Source organism: Myxine glutinosa, chromosome 1 (genome assembly GCF_964187855.1).
Source record: "Myxine glutinosa chromosome 1, kmMyxGlut1.1, whole genome shotgun sequence".
NCBI classification, from domain to species: Eukaryota; Metazoa; Chordata; class Myxini; order Myxiniformes; family Myxinidae; genus Myxine; species Myxine glutinosa.
Window position 1 is genome coordinate 161,540,228 of NC_136261.1, and position 24,022 is coordinate 161,564,249.

The 24,022-nt window shown below is 42.5% G+C and overlaps 2 protein-coding genes across 13 annotated transcripts in view; one reads left to right on the plus strand and one right to left on the minus strand.

Moving 5' to 3' along the window:
- Positions 1-12,475, minus strand: part of LOC137430461 (uncharacterized) — a 63,680-nt gene extending 51,205 nt beyond the window's left edge. For 4 of the 12 annotated variants that reach the window (XM_078779374.1, XM_068121328.2, XM_068121335.2 and 1 more), the window contains exons 1-2: positions 11,856-11,944; positions 7,193-7,344 (exon numbers count right to left, since the gene is read on the minus strand). In XM_078779374.1, coding sequence (XP_078635500.1) covers positions 7,193-7,342 — 150 coding nt within the window. In that variant the 5' untranslated portion in view covers positions 7,343-7,344; positions 11,856-11,944. Of the gene's footprint in view, positions 1-7,192; positions 7,345-11,769; positions 11,945-12,444 lie in introns of those variants that run through there. The other 8 variants (XM_078779378.1, XM_078779369.1, XM_068121316.2 and 5 more) reach the window with 5 other exon arrangements.
- LOC137430525 (uncharacterized) lies at positions 11,862-22,489 on the plus strand. The gene is made up of 6 exons (XM_078779383.1): positions 11,862-11,993; positions 15,299-15,450; positions 15,948-16,236; positions 16,498-16,680; positions 17,781-17,918; positions 20,510-22,489. The coding sequence occupies exons 2-6, from the start codon at positions 15,301-15,303 to the stop codon at positions 21,118-21,120; spliced, it is 1,371 nt and encodes a 456-aa protein (XP_078635509.1). The 5' UTR covers positions 11,862-11,993; positions 15,299-15,300; the 3' UTR covers positions 21,121-22,489.
- Positions 22,490-24,022: the final 1,533 nt, after the last annotated feature.

The following is a 24,022-nucleotide window of genomic DNA, read 5'->3' on the forward strand; positions in this document are numbered from 1 at the left end:
AAACGAGGGGTTGTGCCAATGTCTTAAGAGACTGATGTAGGTGACAATAATGGTTGAACTAACATCTCATTGGCATCCACCAATTAACAAAGCAACAAATTTAGAAAACAAGATTATAAATCAACCATTGGATGTGTGGCAAATTGCCAAAATAAAAGCATTAGTCATCTGTGATGAGAAGCACAGAAGCACAGAGAAGGGGTCGAAGTAACCAAGCTGCTATTGGGGAGTGCATCATATTCTAGACCATCACAGGTAGACCACCATCAAACTCATTGTTGTGAGTGTGGAGTGGGTAGAGTCTGCACCAGTAGCTCACAGTGCAATCAATAAAGTATTAATTACTAAGAAATTACTCAAGGCAATGACAAAGATGACCAATTTCTGTCACGTATCTTACTACAATTCACCAAATATCTGTCCGTCTGTTCAAAGGTACCGCAAAAACGGCTCAACCGATCGCAACGATATTTTGGGTGGGTATTCCTGGGACCCCGGGGAGTAAAATAGGCTATATTGTTTTTCCAATTTTTCCAAGTTTTTAAATTTTCCAGTTTTTCCAAACACGATGGAATAATATTTACTGATATGAATAGTGATGTGGCTTTTGTTGAAATTCTACAAATACTGTTTATTCTACGTACCAGGAGAGAGTAGATCGACTCCTGACGAACTCTTCCTATATAAACGTGTGGCTCCGAAGTAACATGGCAGCGTGTGCAAAGCGACTGAGAAGCAGGTGTAGCGGCCGCTTCCGTGTTACAGATTCGGCGTGCACTCTTCACATATAAACGTGCGACTGAGAAAGATGTGCAGCGGCCGCTTCCGTTTTGCAGAATTCAATCTTTTTTCATAATGGGCGCCATGTACTGTTTAGATTTTGATGATTTGCGTGTGATATGATTCAACGTATGTTTATATGAATCGTTTAAAATAAATAAGAAGCCTTCAATATCTGATATTTTGCCTTTTCATTTGGGCTTCCCAATTGAAGTCCCGCCCATAGGGCGGGTACCGTTGCTAGTATCTCTAAATGTACCAATCCATGCTCACAAAATGCTGCCAAGAGGAAACACTAGTTTTGGGAAGCGGTGACCCAAAAACCTTTGATGTGATGATGAAAGCAGATGTGCATGTAAAGCCAATTATAAGTGGGAAAGGGAACGTTAAAAACAATCGCTTGATTTTCTGATTTGCTCTACCTGAATCGGGAGATTGAAATAAAATAAAAACATGCGTTCTTGTGCACAGGATGTACTTCAGCTAAAATAACAAGTATTTTCACAATATTAAAGTGGTGTAATAATCCAAAACAACCGCAGAAAGCTCAAATGCACCAAAAATAATCAACTGAAAAGCTCAGCATCCAAATGAAGACAACAAAGGCACAAGAGAAAGCGGCGATCACGGCCTACTACTTCTTTTTCATTATATTCCATCAATCAATGAATTAAAAATTTGGTATGGACTGTCAAAGCAAACATTGCCACTGGCAACAAGAACAGCACTCGGTAGAGAGCATACCTCCACTTGGATGAACAACTATGTTTTGTATCCCACTGATGGGCCAGATCTGCATCTGGACCTGAAACAAAATCTAATCGGCTTGTTCTTGTCACCTATCCAACTTTTCCACCAAGTTTAGTCATAACTCGTCCATAACTTTTTTAAATATCATGTTGTGTATCGCTCTTCGCCCGATCTCTCAATGGTGAAGAATCACTTCGAATTTAAATAATTCTCATATCCGAATCCATATTCCGATCTTCACCAAAATCGAATCAAATCGATTCGTCCTTCTCACACACTCAACCGGTCCACCAAGTTTCGTCCAAATCCGTCCATAACTTTTTGAGATATTCTGCTATATATCGTTTTTGGCCCTATCTCCCAATAATAATATTTTGGTTCTGTCAAATAAAACATTGCCAATGCCAATGAAGGGAGTCTTCACAGACAAGGTGACATTTATAATAGACGGAGAAGCATAATAATGTTAAAAAAGCAACCTGCATTATATGACACAGCCTTTAGGGTGCTGCCATCTGCTGTTTGGAGTAAAATTACCTGTTTGTACAAATTTCTTCCATTCGTGCATTTGTTTTTCTGATTGGCTGAAAGAGGGACTGCACCAATAGCTAGTACACATACACACAAACACTGCCAGAATAAAATTAATACTTCCGAATTAAAATAAACTTAATTTTTTAACAATCTATGATACAAATTCAATCAAATGAACTAGATATATGTACGAGTATCTGGTACCATTTCCTTTGGGTTCACACTGTGCTTGAATCCATGAAGGCATTGAATCGATGATATCATATAGCATGACAGCCTGATCCAGAATCTTACTATAAATCACCAAATGTCCGTCTGTCTGTCTGTCTGTCTGTCTGTCCGTCCGTTTCCAGGTACCACAAAAACGGCTGAACCGATCGCAACGATATTTTGGGTGGGTAATCCTGGGACTCCCTGGAGTAAAATAAGCTATATTGTTGTTCTAATTTTCCAATTTTCCAGTTTTTCCAAACACGATGGAATAATATTTACCGATATGAACAGTGATGTGGCTTTTGTTGAAATTCTACAAATACCGTTTCGATTTTGATGAGAATTATGAACCTGCCGCGAATGCAGAAGTGGACAGATGACGGCAATGCGCGGGTTTGTTAATATCCCAATACAACCGTCATTCAATCGTAATGTTAAATCGTTAAACGTTAATCGTGTTAATCGTTTTGTTAAAGTATCAATTGATGATTGGAATTGAGTGACTACAATTACGATTTTGAATTCGTAATTGTATTCACCCAACCGTACGGCACTTAACATCAGGATTTAAATATTTGTTTATGTCACGAATGTTGTTAAAAGTTAATTTTTTTATATTAATGTTATTTAATTTGTGATTGGAGTTATGCTGTTTGGAATGAAAAAAGAGATATCGAGTTCAAGTGAATGACGGAATGCCGTGACGGTTTTACATTCTAAGCGTGATATTCACTTTATACATTCTAAGAGGATTTCTTTATCTATTAACACCACAGAGGTCGAGCCAAAAAAACCAAGAAGGGCCCCTGAGTGGAAAAGCAAAGGAGAAAAAGAAGCAAAGAAGGAGGATGGGATGGATCCCTTTTCCACAGCTCCCAAAATCCCGATACATGTTCCCCGACGTGTTCAATCACATTGATGTCAGGACTGTGGTTCCCATTAGGAAAGAAGAAGCAACCTAATTTGTCTCTTCCAGGCATAGATGGTCCTGGATGTATGACAGGTGGAATGATCCTCCTGCAGTAAGTATTTCATACTGCAATATAGCTTATTACCCCACGCACACAAAGTGAAAAGTGCGGTTATGCAATTGGTTTGTGTCTGTCCATCCTATCAGTTTATGATCGTCAGTTTATGATCAAGGAACAACTTATTTATATTGAATGTTATATTTTGAACATGATTTCGGAACACTTTTACCATGCATAAGTCTTTCATTTTACCATAATTTGTCTCCAAATTTGTTGGAGGAGGATGAGCCACCTCATTTGCATATCGCACCATGATTCAATGACCACTTTCTTTTATTCCCATTCTTCTTCTTTCACACCACACTTTTATTTCCACCTGGCATATTTTCACGTTAACTGCATTACAAGCATAAATCTACAACTCGCTCGCCACAAGCTCACCTTGAACACGTAATCGACCCAACTGGTACACCTGCTCGCCTCGCTCAAAGCGACGGCCCGCAATGAACTTTGTCACATCACGGAGAACAGACGCTAATTGGCCATTAGCGACCTGTGGGTGTATGGAAGCTCCGTTCACCCCTACAAGCCATTAATAGGTAACAGAGGGATCGTCCCGTGCTTGTAATGTGGACAGGAAGCGACCCAGTGTTAATTCAAGAGAGAACCTTGCAGTACGCTGGGCAGAAGGGCCAAATGATGACATCTGGCTATGGCAGGCTGGTGGGGGGGGGGGGGGGGGGGCGAGCAGGGAGGAGAGACTGCCCACCAATGGGGGTCCCGGAGGCCGCACACGAACTTTCGAGAAGGCTGGTGGGGCAGGGAGGAGCGACGGCCCACCAATCGGGATCCCTTAGTCTGCCCCAATAACTTTCTCGAACGACCCCCACCCTTGCCAGAGCCTTATTAAAAGCGCCGCAGGTGACGCCTTGGGGCTGCTTCCTCACTCGCTCTGGACTGCCTGTTGCTTGCCTGCTGCTCGTGTTGATGACTTTGGGCTTCGTCTCTCTCGCCTGGGCCGCTCTCGCTCTGGATTCGCCTGCCTGCCCGACTGCCTGCCTGCTCTCCCGTTGATGACTGCCTGCTGCCTGTGCTCGTGTTGGTGACTCGAGCTGGAAGCCTTGGGGTGGCGAAGCAAGAACCAGATTAGGTAGTCCAGCGGATAGGTGCAATGTAGAGACGAATCGTGCACTTTTTGATAAAAGCATCAAGCTTGGTACACATATTCAGTAGGCCATAAGAAACCAAAATTAGATATAGTGCCATCCCAGTTTTGGCCTGTGATTGCTATGGCGGCCATCTTTCAAAATGGCCACCACATGACACTAAAATACCACACAACTCAGCAACCATGAGGCCTAGGATCTTAATTCTGGTGTCTTTCTATAGGTTGACCTTTTGGCCAAAATAGGCCAAAGGTGAACCACTTTTTTTTGAATTTCTAAAATCCTCAATTTTCAGCCAATTTACTTGAAATTTGAAGAGGATTTACATATCAGCCAACTGAATTCAACCACCAACTATTTTTGAGGTCAACATAGGCCAAAAGGTCAACATAGGCCAAATTTATAAAATTGTCAATTTTCATCAGATTAACTTAAACTTTGAAGATGATTTGCATATCAGGTCACTGAATTCAACCACTAATTATTTTTAAGGTCAAAAGGATGCTCCATTGAGTGCCATTCTACTTTGTTCTGTTTTGCCAAGTGTCGCTCTATGAGTGATTTTTCATCTGTCTGTTTGTCTGTCTGATTGTGAACAAAATATCTCAAAAAGTTGTGGACGGATTTGGATGAAATGTGGCAGAGATTGAATTATGTGCGTATGTGACAACGACGAAATGATTAGATTTTGGTGAAGATCCGCATTCGGATCCGAATACTTGAATTTTTAAAGTGATTCTTCGCCATTGGGAGATGGCGAAGGCCTTTGGCGAAGGCCAAAGATAGAGGGCCAAAAACTATACATAGCATGATATCTCAAAAAGTTGTGGATGGATTTAGACGAAACTTGGTGGACCGGTTGGGTGTCTTACAAGGACTATTCGATTCGATTTTGGTGAAGATCTGAATATGGATTCGGATATGAGAATTATTTAATTTTTTTCTAATATTCTTCACCATTGAGTGATTCAATGGTTTTGTTCTTCACCATTTACCAAATGTGATTCTTCACCATTGAGTGATATGGCCAACCAGGCAGAGGTATGCTCTCTACTGAGTGCCGTTCTAGTTGATGATGATTCCACCCTCTGCTGAACCAACATCCTTCAGGCAGGCATGCCGCAGCCTTTTCCTTCTCTTTGGACCTTGGCACAAATCACAAACTGGTCAAACACTTGAAATATGTATTTCAATCCTGACAAGCCTCACACTCGCACCATCTCTCCAAATGACCCATCTGGCAACTCCTCTTATCTCCTTTCTTAATAATCCTCTTGAGGAAGTACAGTCACTCAAACTCCAGGGTCTCACTATCAGCCATGATCTTTCTTGGGTAAACCACAAGTTGACCTCCAACGCCAGCCACTGACCGAGAATCCGCCATCATACAAAGTCCTTCCTTGGCAAACCTGAACCACCTACAAGGCCTTAATCCAAAGCTTGATGGAGTACTGCTCTTCCCTCTGGACTGGCTCCCCTGCCTCACACCTTGTTCAGCTTGATGCTGTGGAAACCAAGGCCTTCAAGATCATTGAAATCTCCGACAATGAAGCTGTGTCTATGGACCTATCACTTTCTCATCGGAAACAAGTCGGTAGTCTCTTTGTCTTCTACCACCTCCTTTGTGGTCTTTCACCCTCTGCTCTGTGCTTTATCCCCCTCCCCCAAGATTTCTGGAGAGCACACATGGTCAACCTTATTTCTACAGGGCACACAATCCTGAATTTTAAGGGAGGAGTTAAGAAAAAGCTTAAGGATATTCGTATGTGAAACCATCCTCAACTTAAGGATGTCCTTAAGGGAAAAGTTAAGGGAAAGGATAAGGAAATCCTTAACTTTTCCCTCAAGGATGCTTTATGCAACCATATACCCTGGCTTAATGCTGCAACCCAAAATTGGTAGCATTCTGACTGGTGGGTCAGGAGAAGAAGATTTTTGAAGGATCAGCCCAGTGGTTTGGCTGGAAAAGTCGCAATAGGCGACGGGCAGACGGATGGACGGTGCACGATGACAATACCTTATCTGGAATTCAAATTCCAGATAAGCTAAAAAGTAGCTATTACTGCAATATATTTCAGCACAAGGTGTTAAGAGGGAAACATCTCACCTACTTAAAATCCCCACTCTTCCACCACATGTTAGACATACTGGAAAAGAACCCGTCTTTACGGGTGGTTTAATTCTCCAACTCCTATGATGTCTATGGTTTTCATGCAACCGTCTCCCACCAGGTGGCTATATGCGATGCACATTTACAAATAGAAAATTGGGGTCCTCTCCAAACCCTGAGCTCCCAAGGGCTATGAATTATTGTCTTTTTAACCATATAAACCCCCCATGCACACCCCCAATACACCGCCAGTTTTCAACTCATTCCGTGCAGTTCAGGAGTGCACAGAAGTCAAACAAACAAACACAAACAAAAAGACACCTCTCCAATTACATAGAGTATGATAAACACAAAACGTGCACAAGCAAAACTAAAAAGAACAATCAAACATTGCAGACCCTCGCCAGGAATTGTTTTTGTGTGGTGTTTGTGTGGCTTTATCGGATGTATTTTATAGACATACTCACATACTATATAGAGGTACTCGGATGAAAAAAGATAATGTGTAAAAATTGGTCTATGTTGGCACGTTATGGGCAGACAAACAGACAGACAAATAAATGGACCCAAATGCGAGGGTGAGGGTACCAAGTGAAAAATCAAAACAAAAGAAACGTAACAACTGGACAAAATAAACGATCCCATTATGTAACTAGCTGTGACATGACCTGTGTGTGCTCGGCACAAGCGAGCAGTTCATCGTAGTTGCTGATCCCAAGCTCTTGTCCCATCACCTGGACAAAGTGAGGTTTCATTCCCTGTGCCCCAAGCCAAGCATCAAAGTCTGAATGTGGGTCAATGGCCAAGGAACAAGCCATGTCTATGAGCAAGGAAGAAGAAACAAACATATTGGTAAAACTAAATCAATCTCGTCTTTCAAACAATGAAGCAATACTCCGTTATTTGCTGCTGCTTTGTTCAAGTGTGGAACTCTTCTAACAAAGTTAATAGATATAAAGACACAAATTCCAAGCTAACATTTATGCATCATTGGCTATTGTGTTCTATTTTTAATGGGAGTCACTCATTTACAACAACATTACAATTTACATTACAAATTTACATTTACAATTACAAATCATTCATTACAACATTTAAAACATCTCTTACAAAAAATACCTATGGAATCCTATATTGTAAAACATAAATAACTTTATTGAACAAGTTGGTATTGGGTGGAGCTATTGGGCTATTTACAATTGTTTAATCCTTGTGTGGACATGTATGTAAGGATCATAAAGAATTGTACATAGTGCAATATCCGAATTATAAGATGTGACAAAACTAATGTCATTGCTTCAAAGTGTGGTACTTGCGACTCAGAACCCGAGAAAATATATAAAGTGCTTATTTAACACATTGTTACGGTCTGTGACCTTTCTTTCCTCTCTGATGCGGCTTCTTCCTCTCCCCCCCCCCCCCCCCGTCAGACCAAGTGGTACGGCCCACGGGTATAAAGCCTATGATTGGCTGTGGGGCAGAGGAGGAACCAGGAAGTTGATTCAGAGGAGAGACAGAGTGGCAATTCTGGAGAGGGGCGCTCAATTTCGGAGTGCCTTTTCGGGTGGTGTAGAGTTTCCAGCTGCAATCTCTCCACCTGAAGGTTGTGCCTGATCAAACCCCTGCAGCCGCCTCTCTACCTGAAGGTTGCCTTTGATCTCACTCCTGCTGCCATACCTCTGCATTGGGGCCTACCGCTGGGCCTTCATCAGGACCTACCGCTGGGCCTGCATCGGGGCCTATTGTGGGGCCTGCCTTGAATGCCGTGCTTATTCGAACTCTCGCTGCAGCTCCTTCAATTCGGATCCCTGACTTGGCCTCGAGTTGACACGGGAGGATACAGTACTGCTCACATCCTCATCGTCTGGGTCTCTCCTCTTCTGACATCTTCAGGACCACCTGACTGTAGGTCCTCTACTGGAACTGACCGAATTCCGAGGGGTTCCCTCAGATCCTCGGTCCTGTACACGAGCAGCACCCTCCAGCCCTGTCTGCCTACTCCTTCACCCTTGTGCTGGCCTAATCTGGGTTTTCCCTCTCTTCTTCCTTGTTTCCTCTTTCTTTATGTATAGGAATAGATTTTGATCGTTATAACCTATAAATAAAGCCGGTTTGATTGAATGCTTGGCTTTGTGTGCTTCAGGCCATAACAAATTGGGGGCTCATCCGGGATCTGGATTATATGATACCTGTCTTGGATTTTTTTTTTCTCTTCTCATTATCGGGTTTTCTCATTGGTAAGATAATTTGACTTTTATTTACGGTGCTGGTACTTATATATTTACTGCAGTCGTACACCATGGCCGAGGAGATGGATTTTGAAGTGAAGGAATTTGTGGAGAAGTTTCTATCAGTGCAAGATGTAGAACTGTTATGTAAGGTAGAGTTATGAGCTGCAGCTGATCATCTTGGGGTTAGTGAGACATCTGGCATAAAAAAGGCAGAGATTGTTTCGTCTATTGTCAATCGCATGGGTTTAGAACCGTAAGTAAAGTTGAGGAGTGGAGCCTTGGAATTAGCCAGGATAGAATCAGAGAAAAGATGGCTCAAACTAAAGTTAGAAGACAACAAAAAGCAAAGAGTTTGAAAGAGAAAAAGAAGAAAAGGAGAGGGAAAAAAGAAGAAAAGCAAAGTTTGAGTTAAGAAAATTATAAATTCAGATGGGACAGACCAGACCTGTTGCCGTAGATTCAGGTGAGGGTCCAAATTATCCCCCGCCCCCCAACCCCCCGCCCCCGTTCCTTTGATGTGGCTCACAATATTAAGCTTGTTAGTTTAACGATGAAGTGGAAATGTTTTTTCTGTCCTTTGAAAAGATAGCCAAACGTCTTCAGTGGCCAGTACAATACTGGACCCTGCTACTACAAAGTGTGTTCATAAGGAGAGCCCAGGAAGTGTATTCAGCTCTATCGGAGGATCAGTCAGAAAATTATGAGGCTGTTAAAAGGGCTGTGTTGTCAGCCTATGAGCAAGTTCCAGAAACATACAGGCAGAAGTTCCGAACCTTAAAAAGACAAGCTGGGCAGACATTTGTTGAATTTGCGAGGGAGAAGGAAATGAGTTTTGATCGGTGGTATCGTTCTCTGCAAGTGGATATGACCTATGGTAATCGAAGGGAGGTTATCCTGATGGAAGAGTTTAGGAACAGTATCCCCTTAGAGTTTAGACATGAGGACACCTTACGGATCATAAGGTGGGCGAGTTGAAAAGAGCTGTAGTTGGTGCAGATGATTATGAACTTACCCATAAGAGAAGCGTTGGTCTTCCTTGCTACGACATGGTATAACAAGAAGGGAGTTAGTGAGGACCAGTCAGAGAGGGAGTGGACAGATCATAGGGGTCCATTGGTGCACCTGTCTCCGGGTAGACAATCTGAGTGGTCGAATAAGGCATCTCGCAGGGGAACAGCCCAAATGTGTTATTACTGTAAACAGAAGGGACATCTGAAGTCGAATTGTTGGAAATTGCAAAGGGAGGAAAAGCAGGGAGACTCCGCTAGACCTATCGCCTTGGTTAAAATCAAAGTGGACAGCCACAATGACGAAACTTGGCCCTGTCATTTAAGGCTGAGGATACTGCTGACCTTGCAAGCCCTGTACTGGACCATTATAAACCCTTTGTGTCAAGGGGCCAAGTGTCCTGGGATTGGGAAGCCAAGTCCATAGTTATTCTAAGGGATATTGGGGCAGCTCAGTCGTTGATGTTGTCTAATATCTTACCATTGACTTTGAGTAGTTCGGTGAAAGCGAGTGCATTAATCCAGGGCCTTGCAAATAGCTATGTCCTGGTCCCCTTACATAGGGTGAAGTTGAAGTCTGATTTGGTCACAGGACGAGTGATAGGAATAGTCCCCACTCTCCCCATAGAGGGTGTTAGTTTCCTATTGGGAAATGATTTGGCTGGGGATAGGGTTGGTGTTTCCCCAGTAATTTCAATACATCCTATAGTTCAGGAAGAAACTGAGGATTTGCAAGAGGAGTTCCCTGGTATTTTCCCTGCTTGTGTAGTTATGAGATCCCAAACGCAGAAAGAGAAGCAGGCTAAGACCCAAACGATTGCCGATTTTCCTGTCCCCACCAATAAGCGAGAATTGGGGCTTTTAGTACCTCCTGTCCCCACGAATTTCCAATGGGGGCTTTTAGTACAACCGTAGACCTTGAAAATTGTACATATTTCGGGTCGAGATAATGTCATTGCAGATGCTCTATCTCGAGCTTGAGTATTTCATGTACATGCATATTATCTCTGATGCCTGTAAATGTCACAACGAGATGTGGCTGTTTGTTTACTGCACTGTTTATGCTGTGTTGAGACTAATCTGCCTTTGTAAAAGAACTTTGGTTGGAGTAAAGTTTTCTTCTTTAAGGGGGGGGGGGGGGGTGTTACGGTCTGTGACCTTTCTTTTCTCTGATGCAGCTTAAACTGATCAAATTAATCCCACCTTCTTGCGAGGTCAGCTAGGGAACGTCTAGAGTTGAAGTGTTTCACAAACCGGCCGGCCAGACCAGACGTTCGACTGCTCGTGGCAGTAATTTGGTGTCAGTTTGGGGTGCCAACGACAATCCACCTTGGCTTTACAAAAGACTGGGATCTTTCACGTCCAAATAGTCAACGATCTGTGCTAGACAGCCTCTGATTTCATGTCCAATTCATCTGATGCACGGTGCGTTGCCCTGAATACGGAACACCAGGGTGATGATACACAGGTGGGTCAAGATTCAAAAACCCAGGTGAGACAGCTCAAATACAAGTGTGCAAACCTCCAAGCCGTTGTTCGTTACCTGTCAGACTAAAAATTAATGAGCAAAAATAAATAAATAAATAAAATAATTGAGCACTTTGGTTTCTGATTTCAATAAAATTAAGTGAAGGGTTCATTTGCATGCAGTTCAACTTAACCATCAATATACCCACTGCTAAAGCGTGGTATACACCACGCAGGCGCACACCTGCGCACATGCACCAATGCAAACACCGTTGTTTCAACATAAAGCTGTTATTCACAACAATTACAATATATTAAATAATAAATGGTAATGGCTATTGTTAATGCATTACGTTCTATAAATATTTAAAAGAAGTTGTAAATACTACAAAATGCATACACACATCCTGCATTTCATTTTCAATCAAAACCTTGGAATAGTTGTACAGTACAACTAAGGTACGCCCAAAGTAATAAATAATGATTTACCGGTGAATAGTACACACACACACACAGCTACAGTACACACACTTAACATGCCTGAGACAATCGCATGCACACACATGCACAAACGAACGCACACGGTCCACGAAATGCAGGAATAAACACAGTCGCATAGGCCGCACCTGACCAACTGTCGTCCAATTTGCGCTTCGACCAATCAAAACGCAGCACTCACATCACGTGGCCAGACCAGGAAGCCGCTGACCACCAGGCACCAGATGCTCAGATTTGCAAATGCGTGCGGTACGTCCGGACCAAAGGTGGGAGTAATGATGTGAAAATGCAAAAAAAATTAATAATTAGACGACAAATACAATTACACATTAATAATATTAATAGTTTAACGGGTAAATCTAAAAGGTGAGAAAAAACATTCTGTACAAATTGATCCTTCGCGAAAGACTGAGGAAATTTTTCTTTAGGCCTACTTATTTATTACATTGATGAATACAGTGCAGATTGCAGATTGCAGTACAGTACAGTACAGTACAGTATACTTTTTCAGTGAAATATTTTAACTATTTCATGTGGGGATCGTTGTGCTGTGGGCATGATGAGGTGACGATACACAGTTGGGTCTAAATTCGAAATACATCACGTATTTTAACAGCTTTTCTCCAACGACTATAATTACTATTTACTATATTTATACCATGATGTACAGTACAGTACAGATAAAACTAAGACTCGAGAAACCTCACTAGACCGCACAATGCCGAATTATTGAAGGACGCCCCCAGCTCTTCTCGCGAGCGCTCACGTGTCACGTGCCCCTGCATTCGGCGCCGCTATTGGTCGCCGTCTTCCGGTTGCGTGCACACGTGACGTTTCGAGCTGCGGCCTGATTGGCCGAAGCTGGAGTTGAGAGTGAATTCATAATGTGTGGCCTTGTTTAGGTTGTTACACCTTGCGCGCGCGGGGACTTTTGTTTACACGTGTGCCTGTGGTAAGTGGCGGACTCAAAAGGGGTATTTTAACTGCTCGATGTGTACGGCCATCACGAAGCCTCCAAGATCGAGTGTATTTCAGCTTTGGTTTCAACCGGATGTAACCACAAAATTGTTGGACTTAATTTAACTGAGACCTTTAACCAGTGCATTCTGGGCATTGTTGAAGGTTTGCTTGTGTTTCCTATTCCGTCTCCAGGTGCAGCATGACGTCATCGTCGGGCACCGAATGGGGCCCGGCGATGACGCGCACTGAAAAGGAGTACTCGGTTTTCACTCCGTTTGCTTTCTTTCCTGTTTGTCCGGGCGATATCTCAGCCATACTATTTTGTAGAACATTTACAGTATTAGGAAAAGTTCCACAATTGAATGAAGCAGCATCAAATGACTGAGTATTGCTTCATTGTTACCTCCACCACCAAAGGTGGATGGAGGTTATGTTTTCACCCCTGTCCGTTTGTTACTTGCAAAATAGAACATTTGTCAAGTATATTGGTCGGTTGCGTTTGTGGTTCTCTGTCTGTCTGTTTGTTTGTCACCGGCCTACAGGTCACAATTTTAAACCGATCGTCACGAAACTTCACCAAGTTATATAGGTCGTCCCAATTGAGAAGCCTATTGTTTTTGAGGTCAAAGGTCATCTGGAGGTCAAATTTCTAAAATCGACATTTTAAATCCGATTGACTTGAAAATTGAACAACATTTGTATATTGAGTCAATACATTGGGAAATGAACTATTTTTGAGGTCAAAAGGTCAAAGGTCAACTCAAGGTCAAATTTTAGAAGTCATCTATTTTCATCTAAAAAGCTGTCAATTCTCAACCGATTGACTTGAAAATTGAACAGCATTTGCATATCGAGTCACTAAATTGGGGAAACATACTTTCTTTCCCTTTCTTGGGAAAACCACATTTCCAAGCTGGCCTCCAAAGCCAGTCGCCGACTGGGCGTCCTCCGTCGTGCGAAGTCCTTCCTAGGCACACCTGAGCTCCTCACCACATACAAGGCTTTCATCCGCAGCTCAATGGAATACTGTTCTCCCCTATGGGCCGGTGCTCCTGCCTCACACCTAGCTCGGCTTCACGCTGTTGAAACCAAAGCTTTCAGAATTATTGGAATCTCCCGCGATGAAGCTATCTCTGAGGGCCTTTCACTCACTCACCGCAGGCAGGTAGGTGGTCTTTCTGTCTTCTACCGACTCTTCTCCGGCCTTGCTCCCCCAGCTCTCTCTGTGCTCTGTCCCCCAAATATTCCTACAGGTCGCACAAGATCTGCCAGCAATGGTTAAACAGCAGATGGTTAAACTGCCGAAATCTCGGCTCTCTGCTCACCTTCACTCTTTCATTCCTCTTTTCTTCCGCCTCTGGAACAAACTCCCACACTCCCTTCAATCCCACTCCTCCCTCCAGGTCTTTAAAACAGCTGTTCACCAACATCTCTTATCTTCCCCCATCCAAAACCTTGATCTTTTCTACCCCCACTAATTCACCCCAGATCCACCTTGTTTGAAATTCCAACTTCTTTCCTGGAAGTGTCCATATGTTTTATACCTCTCCCACCCTCCCTTCCCATGCCTCCCCCCCCCCCCCCAAAGCCCTCTCCCTCCCACAGATCTCTCGATGTCTCCATGTCTCTCGGTCCCTGCTCTCAAATGTTGTGTTTGTGTCCTTCCCCCTCTCTCCCCATCTTGTCTACCACTCCCGATGTTATTTGTTTTATGTGTCGGTTTGTCTTTCTGTGTGATTAATGTTCGCTCTTTCACGAGCCTCGACCTTGTATACAACAAAAAAAAACTCTTTTTGAGGTCAATCGCTCAAAAGTCAACTCGAGGTCAAACTTCCAAAATCATCACTTTTCATCTGAAAAACCATTAATTTTCATCCGATTGACTTGAAAATTGAACAGCATTTGCATATTGCCTCGCTAAATAGAAAACCAACTATTTTTGAGGTCAAAAGGTCAATTCAAGGTCAACCTTCCAAAATCATCATTTTTCATCTGAAAAATCGTCACTTTTCTTCCTATTGACCCGAGCTTTGATCAAGAATGTCAATTTTAATCTTGATGAAATGGACAATTTTCTGTATCGATGGAATTTTTTTTAATGGGGGTGGAGGGTAGATTTTGCAAGTATTGTGCTCCGCATGTGATGATGTCTTCTTGTTTGTTTGTGAACAAAATATCTCAAAAGGTTGTGGACGAATTCGGACGAAAATTGGCAGAGAGGTAGTGCATGTGACAAGGACGAAATGATTAGATTTTGGTGAAGATACGGATTTGGATCCGGCTACTAGAATTTTTAAAGTGATTCTTCACCATTTGGAGATAGGGCCAAAAACGATACATAGCAGGATATCTCAAACAGTTGTGGACGGATTTGGACGAAACTTGGTGGACTGGTTGGGTGTCTGACAAGGACAAATAGATTCAATTTTGGTGAATATCTGAATATGGATTTGGATATGAGAATTATTTGATTTTTTAAAAAGTGATTCTTCACCATTGAGTGATTATGGCCAACCAGGCGGAGGTATGCTCTCTACTGAGTGCCTTTCTAGTTTGAGAAATGAGATTGATTGAGTTTTACCAATATATTTGTTCCTTCTTTTACTCATAGACATGGCTTGTTCCTTGGCCATTGACCCACATTCAGACTTTGATGCTTGGCTTGGGGCACAGGGAATGAAGCCTCACTTTGTCCAGGTGATGGCGCAAGAGCTTGGGATCAGCAACTATGATGAACTGCTCGCTTGTGCAGAGCACGCACAGGTGATGCCACAGCTAGTCATTTGATATACCTGGCTTATAATATGTGTGATAATCAGTCGGCACACACCAATCTCAACCCTCGGAGGCTTACGGCTGAGACATTAGAGTGATCTCACGTTAGCTTTTTCTGGGTTAGCCTTCTTCTTTGAGAAATAGGGATCTTTTTGTTCTAGCCGCAGGTTTAATACTCTATACTTTGTTGACCTATACATTCTTTCTTGATGTCCTCAGTCAGATGAAGGCACAGTAATTACTTTTTGTGTCCTTTCACATTTTCGTAAAAAAACAAAAAAAACAGCCCATCTTCAGCTAGTTGGTGAAGAAATGGCAGCATGAATAAATGGTAACACATAAGGATAAAGTGAAGGTTACTCAAAGAGATGAAGGTTGGTCAATATCGTTTAGTGACCAAATGGGAAATGATTGAAAAAAAATGGATGCTTCTATTTTTTTAAAAGACTTTTACAATGTTAAACCAATGGGATTTTTTGTTACAGATTCGTGCCGAGTTGTATGCTGAGGCACACCGCCGCCTTCCCTTTGCGATGTATGCACTGCTGCGCCGTGTCGTGGCCATCACGGCCGGCTTTTCCACCCCTGAATGCTCGGTGCAAGGACCGGACTCCCGAGGCCTTTTGGACGCCATCCTTGCCACCCTGAGTGGACTGAGTCGTGAGCTCATCAGTTCACTGCAGAGGTTCAGTGCTCTTGGACCAGAGGATGCCGAGAGAAAGGTCACGGAGTTTGTCGAGGATGTGAAACACACTGGGCAGCAATTTACGGAAGGTATGTGTCAATCGGAAGAGAAAAATAATATTTGGACTTCCTAAACCGATTAAAATCTTGAAGGGAATCGTGTGAATACATCAATATAATTCAGGCCTGGAAAGCCGTGAAAATGGAAGTTTCCTTTGTTGATGCTTTCACGTGTAGTTTAGTGTTGTTTTCATGATCTTGTGAGTCATTACATGTAGAGCTAGAACAGACTTTACATTGGATGTCATGACGGTCACAATTTCCTGCCACCTCGTGCTTATTGCTTGCCAGCTCCCTCTGCCCAGTCTCCTCTGGTGGACCAAGCTCCTGTTGAGGTGATGGATGTCGGAATTGAGGAAAAGGTACCTGAAATATTCGAGTTAAACACGGATAATGTGGAGCACGGGAACCTCATACCAGCTTGTGCTGCAGATACGACGAATCTCCTTCCTGCCCCCATTGATAATGGATATGGTGGGTGAGAGGAGCCATTATGGCTAGCAACAGCTGTGACAACAATTTGTAAACTACCAGTGTAATTTTGTCTTCTGCTTAATTTACTTTAAAAAGCACTTCAGGCTTTTCTTGTCTCGATCACTAGAATCGGATAACATCTTTATGATGCAATCATTTCTAATAAAATACTTGTCTGTGCTTTGTTTTTTTGTCATTTAATCGTACGCTATGACACATGATTACCTCTGCCACCAAAGGTGAATGGGGTTATGTTTTCACCCCTGTCTGTTTGTCTGTGAGCATGATTTCTCAAAAAGTTATGGACTCATTTGGACGAAACTTTGTGGACAGCTTGGGTGTGTGACAAGAACGAATTGGTTCGATTTTGATGAAGATTTGAATCTGGATGCAATAATTTATTTTTAAGTGATTCTTCAGCATTGAGGGAGAGGGTTAAAAACAATATGTCGCATGATATTTCAAAACACGAATGAGTTTATTAGGTGACGAGAACAAGCAGATAAGATTTTGGTTCAGGTCCGAATGCAGATTTCCGTTGTATACAAAACGTAAACTGTACAGCCTGGTGGAGGTATGCACTCGACTGAGTGCTGTTGAATGAATGAATGAATGAATGATCGTTTTAAGGCCATTTTTCCCCGCTAGAGCGGGGGTTACCCTAAAGTTGTTAAATTTTTTATGCCTCCCCAGCTGGGGGCATTGTGTTTTCAGATTGTGTGTCCGTCTGTTCGTTTTTTTGTTATTATCCCAATGACTTGTGGACCACTGAAGAGATTGCCACCACATTTGGAAAAAATATGAACTCTAATACAAAGATGAACTGGTTCAATTTTAGGTTCAACAGGTTGTCATGTGCCCTTTTGAAAATCATTTTGCAGAACGTAACTTGAGCTAGAAGCATCAGGTGTTTTCTCTGTCTGTCTCTCTTTAATTCCTCATGTGACCTTTCATTGAGATAAAATGTAACAGTGGGTTGATATCTAACGTGGGCATAGACATGTCCATCAAGGCATTTGCATGGAATGCTATTTTCTTGTCTTTTTGGTTTGGATAAAACACCATCACATTGACCCATTTGTTCCATTGTTTTGCACCAGGTGAATGTGACACAATTGGCTCCACTTCTCATGCCAACATCTGCATAGCCAATCAACTTCCTTCACCATCAGTGAAAGAGCCAGTTTTTGCTGACAAGAGCAATGAGAAAATAAAAGTTGAAGATGATGAAACTTCATGTAAGAACCTTGTTACTCTCATTTGGCTGTTTAATTACTTGCCTTGTCACAAAAGTCTGACTTATCTTCCATGATTTGGTGGGGGTAGGGAATGGGGCAAGATGGCAGATTTTCTGTAGAACTAATATTTGTGTATGTGGTCACAGAGAATCAAGCTGTTGGTGGTCTTTCTGTGTTCTACCGACTCCTCTCCGGCCTTGCTCCTCCTGCTCGGTCTGTGCTCTGTCCCCCAAATATTCCTGCAGGACGCACAGGATCTGCCAGCAACCCTCTTCTGGTGAAACTGCAAAAATCTAGGCTCTCTGCTCACCTTCACTCTTTCATTCCTCTTTTTTCCCCCCTCTGGAACAAACTCCCTCACTCTCTTCAATCCCACTCCTCCCTCCAGGTCTTGAAAACAGCTGTTCACCACCATCTCTCATCTTCCCCCATCCAATACCTTGATATTTTCTACCCCCGTTAATAAAACCCAAATCCACCTTTTTCAAAATCCGTTCTTTCCTGAAAGTCCGATTAGTGTCCATCTTGTTTATGCCGTGTACCCCGCCCCAGCCCTCTCCCTTCCACAGCTCTCCCGATGTTCTTGTTCTCTACTGTTATTGTGCTTCCCTTTCTCTCCCCCTCTTGTCTCCTGCTCCCTTTTTTATATGTTAAGTGTGTTAGCTCTTACATGAGCCTTGACTGAGTATAGAAGAAAGAAAAAAAAGGCTGAGGTGTGTTCAAAATGTATTAAAACAACACATTCAAAATAGGCCAATACCTGCTAATGTTTTCCTTATTTTTAATTTATATACATTTTTATTTTTAACAAGAATCCTTCAAGACCACCATACCAATGTCCTTGTAGTACAGTAAACTCGCATTACAGATGCGTTACTATCCCACCAGCTACCATGTTCATAGCTTCAACTACATTGCAGCTGTCCACCATCCTAAGCATGACTTTGCTACTACCTACATCAAGTAAAGTCTAACGGACTTTGCCATTGAGGAAAAAGCCAGGATTATTGGCGCTTCTGTGGGCATGATGAGAATAGGAGACCTAATGACAACCCATGTTTATAAGCTGCCACTTCTAGCACTGCCAAAGGTCCAACCCCAAGAAGTCCATGTTGGTGACTTTAATGGACACCACATACAATGAGGAAGTACAGTAGTGCAGATAATGGAACAGGTGAGAAGTTGACACACTGGGTCTCCATTGGAGAGCGATACCTCGTTCATGACCCGAAACAAGTCGGCACTTTCCTCTCAAAAAGTTATGGATGGATTCGGACGAATCATGGTGGTCAGGTTGTGTGTGTGCGTGTAACAAGGACCAATTGTTTCAATTTTGGTGAAGATTAGAATTCGGTTTCGTGGAATTTGCAAAATAATTTTAATGATTCTTCACTATTGAGAGATGGGAACAAAAACGATGTATAGCACGATGCCTCAAAGTTGTGAATGAGTTGGTTAGGTGACAAGAACAAGCTGATTAGATTTTGGTTAAGGTCCAAATCCAAATACGGTCTATCAGTGGGATACAAAACGTAAACTGTTCAGCCTGGCGGAGGTTTGTGCTCTACCCAGTGTGATTCTAGCTTCACATTTTGTAACACTTCACTTCCATGATCGATCCTTTTTTCAAAATTATTATTATATGGTCCAAGTGCATACCTCAAATCAAGCTTTGTCAGCCTTGAGTTTAAAAATGATAGCATTAGACATACAATTGTTTTGTAATTGAAAAATCAATTGTCAGGAAGGAAGTTTGATGTAGCTTATACTTCTTTTTTTTTCATTTGTATGCAGCGCAAGGCTGTGGGGTAGCATCATTGGATAAGTGAGTGGCTATTCGGTCGTTCGGTTACTCAGTTACTACATTGATGTATTATTTTGGCACCTGGTACAGTGAGCCACACGCAATTTTCTTGGGGAGCAACTGCAATGGTAATCTCCATGCTTGAGTTTTCAGGGATTTTTGGAATTAACCAAACGTTTCAGGTTGCTCTTTGAAAGCCTTGAGTGAAAAGGTGTAGGCCTCACTAATTTCACTTCATTTCCATGACAGAATTCCAGTTCTCTACAATCTGGCAATGTATAGAAAAATACATGATGGCAGATCAGGGAAGTATCTTAGAAATTCCAGGTGGTATGTTCTTGATTGCTCTAGTTGTTGTTTTTTTTTCATTCATCTTTTATTGCCCTGTTCGTCCACATGCCCCCTTTTATTTCACTGTATTTTAATTTAAATAAAGACCACCAAGAGGTTAGCTAATAAGACTAGAGGTTCGTTTATGGAGCATACTTGTGTAGCCATTTTTGTAACTTTGAGGCAATTCATTTTGGTTGCCTCTTCTCTTTCCCAGTCTTTTTTTACTCCTCTGCTCTTACTTATCAACCTTGCTTTAATTTGCACGGTATGGCAACCTCACTTTTCTTTTTTAATGCTTATTTGCTCACACCTTTTGAACAGGGTTATGCAAAAGCTAGTTGAAGGATGCTTCATAATGAAGGGTGAAGAAGTCAAAAAAATTAATTTGACATCGACATGGATACAATAATTATTAGTAGTTTTCCTATCACTCAGTTCATATTTCCTCTTGCAGGCTGCGAGGCATCCACCCCTCTGACATCGACACCAGCGGATGCTGGGCAAGCTTTTCAATGCCAACCTGAATCTGCATGGCTCCTTATTGCTCCAGAGCTATCGCAATGCTGTGCTGATTTCCATGCTTCAAACTCCGGAAAGGTAGAACCTCCCCCACAGGTTTCATGTCTGGAGCAGGAAGAAACATCTTACAATTGGTGGTTGAACAAATGTGAAAACCATGGCAGAGAGGCTGGGCCGCTCGTGTGCAAAGAAACAGAGGTTTGGCCAAGCAGCGTTAAAGCAAGATCATTCTCTGGCAAACCCCATTACTGCACCGAGTGTGGCCTGCGCTTTGCCTTCCGCAGCAAACTGGAGGTGCACCGGCGCACTCACACAGGAGAACGTCCATATGCTTGTGAAATGTGTGGCATGACCTTTGCACAATCCTACAACTTGCTTCGGCACAAACGCACACACATGGCACAACGACCATATGTATGCTCGCGTTGCGGTCGTGGATTCATCCGCCGTGGACAGTTCTTGAGGCACTCTGCCAAGTGTGTGGCTTACAATGTTGTGCTCCATCCTGGCTTCAATGACAAGAGGGGTCTCACATCCAGAAAATGAGTCTATCTGCACCATAATTGACACTTAAACCTGCGTGGACTTTATTAGGTCATCTCATCTTGATTCTTGAACATATTAACTTATAAAATGGGTTGTGATGTCCAGATGGCTGTCCGGTTGTCCGTTAACGTTTTGCTATTTTTAAGTGGTGAAGCCACTTTAATATTTGGCTATGTCTGTCTGTATGTCAAAAATGAAGAACCACCTTTCTCACCCAACCGTGTTTAGTTCTAAAGGGTTTAAAGGGTAATTCTGAAGGGTTCTAATGGGTTTTGTTAGTTTCTAGGCTTTGCCCATTTCATATTAAAAATTCCAAGCTGAACTGCTTCCTTTGGACATGAGTGTGATTATTTATTTATTTTTTGCTTACTATTTTGAGTCAACCTTTTTGTCATTGAATGTGTAAGGAAAATCAGGAGAAATGACATTTGTTCTTTGCTATGCCCAATAATGATGCAACCAGTCAGATGGGATAGTACAGAGGTAGCACGTTTACTTTTGAGCTGTCTCATCTCAGTTTGACTCTCAATCCAAATATTAATTTTCAGCCTGATGCTTCACAGGTATTCTGTGATGCAGATGGCTGTCCCATCTGCTCGCATTGTTGGTGGATCCTTATGATATTTTGAAGAAGAGTAAGTCAATTATCATTCGTACCCTGACCAAATTGCTGCCCAAATCGATTCCGTTTGATCATTGGGCCTAGCCAGCTGATTTGTGAAAGACTTTGCTTGGCTGCAATTCCAAATTTAGCTACTCTGAGCCACCAACCCCATACTATTGGGACATGGCAGAAGAATAATGATGCAATCAGAAGATTTAAATATATAATGATATCAATCTGACAGTTTGTAGTAGGGACAGGAATCACACCCAGACTGGACAGCACAAAGGTAAATGCAGTTCTGCAGAATCCTATCAGACAAAGTAGGGAAAAGTGTGTAAAACACGTGTCGAGGTAGTGGAATGTGAATACACTTTATTCCACCAAAACTTGTGGGACACACCTTCCCAATTGGGATGATTGCCAAATGTGCATCTGATTCACATAGCTGTAAATATTGTCAACAGATACATTATAAACAGTTGGGGTAGTCTCATTGCTCAGTTTCAAAGCTTCTTGTACCAAATGAAATGAGTTAACAATCAGTACGCAGTAAGTGGATTGGGTTTTCCACACTTGTGAGAGTAGGTGTCTGTCGAATGAAAAATGTCTCCCCAAAGTACAGTACAGTGTCGTTCGTCATGGGCCTACCATGGCCCTCAGACGTTGTAAGGTCATAAATGCTGGGAAATGCATTGAAAGTTTGGAGAAAGAAAATTGCAAGAAAATGCTGAATAAAAGTCATATTTTTCTTTTGAACTTCAATATTTGTTGTTTGAAATTTGGACAAAGTTGCCGTGATTGAAACATATACGTCTTCAAATCTCCATTTAATTGTGTGAATGATGCACCTGAAGTCACCCCTCCCACCAACCGCTACACACACACATATATATATATATATATATATATATATATATATATATATATATATATATATATATATATATATATATATATATATATATATATATATATATATGTGTATATATATATATGTGTATATATATATATGTGTATATATATATATGTGTATATATATATATATATATATATATATATATATATATATATATATATATATATATATATATTGTTACAGACACGACTTTGATGTTAAGGTGGGCCGAGCGGAATGGCCGCCGTGTCCGCACAAATTACCCGATTGTACTCGAACGTCGACGAAGCCGCGCTACGCTGGCTCAATAGGAAAGAGAAGACACCCGGCTGGGTTATAATGACACAATACGACACCAGGGGTTCAGTTCTCAAGACCTCCGGAGGAGGTTATATTCGTGCGGAAGGTCAGATTACAGGGACGAGAGGTACATCATAGGAAGACAGGCACTTAGACACAACCTTATATTATTCCCGACAGACCACAGAGAAACAGGACAAAAACTGACTCACACGGGGATTGATGACAAGGAAAGCGGGTATTCGATGGCCAGCACAAGGTGCACCTTGTGCTCAGGGACAGGATGGCGCGGCCCAACAGATGCAGGAGGTCTCTCAGCGCTCGAGGTGGCGTCTTGTCGTCTCAAGCTGGGGGCGCATCTGACGTCACGTCCGGCAAGCGGCTGCGTATATCCGGCGGGGAGTGACACGCCCTCGGCTCGTTAGCTCCGCCCAGATGGAATCGGTCCGCCCTTCTTATTGGGTGCGGGGGGGGTTTACCAGGCTCCGCCCTTGACGAGGAGCTGACAGCCAGCCCCTTCGTGGTAACCCCGTGGAGCGCATGGTCTGGAGCTAATCGAGCCGGTGTGAGGACGCATCCTCCCCCGCTCCGCCGCCATCTCCTCTGTTGTTGTTGTCATTGTTGGGGAAGAAGATGGAAGGAGGTATGGGAAAGGTCCTAAACTCACTACTGATGCCATATAATCACATTCTGGTGCAACGAAGAGTCATAATTAATGGAGACGAGGCCTTAACTGACATAGAATAAGAATAACTAGGAAGATGTCCGAAAGTTGTCTACGTGTGGTGCGGTGGACCTGGGCACGACATTTAATGGGGGAATAAGGGGAAGGTCGGCTCTACTGATTGTTATTTACATGCAATGGGACTAGGGAATGGGGGATCGGGGAAAGTTGGGGAGTATTGGAGAAAATAGGGGAATATTTACAAGCGGATATGGAGGCCAAATTCCATATTCGCAACATTGCACCCTTCTCTACCCTCGGGGCGTCCCGACCCGATAAATTTTTACCTACTTTAGTGTGGCACGCAATGTAGTTCCCTCTACTATTAACTCTACCCTGAGTGCGACAGTTTTACAGATATTCACAAATGAGTAAA

Bases quoted from the DNA above. Each gene is read 5' to 3' on its own strand.
- LOC137430525 (XM_078779383.1), top strand. From the start codon at position 15,301: ATGGCTTGTTCCTTGGCCATTGACCCACATTCAGACTTTGATGCTTGG. The intron at 15,451-15,947 runs GTGATGCCACAG...TTTTTGTTACAG, and splicing joins CTTGTGCAGAGCACGCACAG to ATTCGTGCCGAGTTGTATGC. The intron at 17,919-20,509 runs GTAAGAACCTTG...TTCCTCTTGCAG, and splicing joins TGAAGATGATGAAACTTCAT to GCTGCGAGGCATCCACCCCT.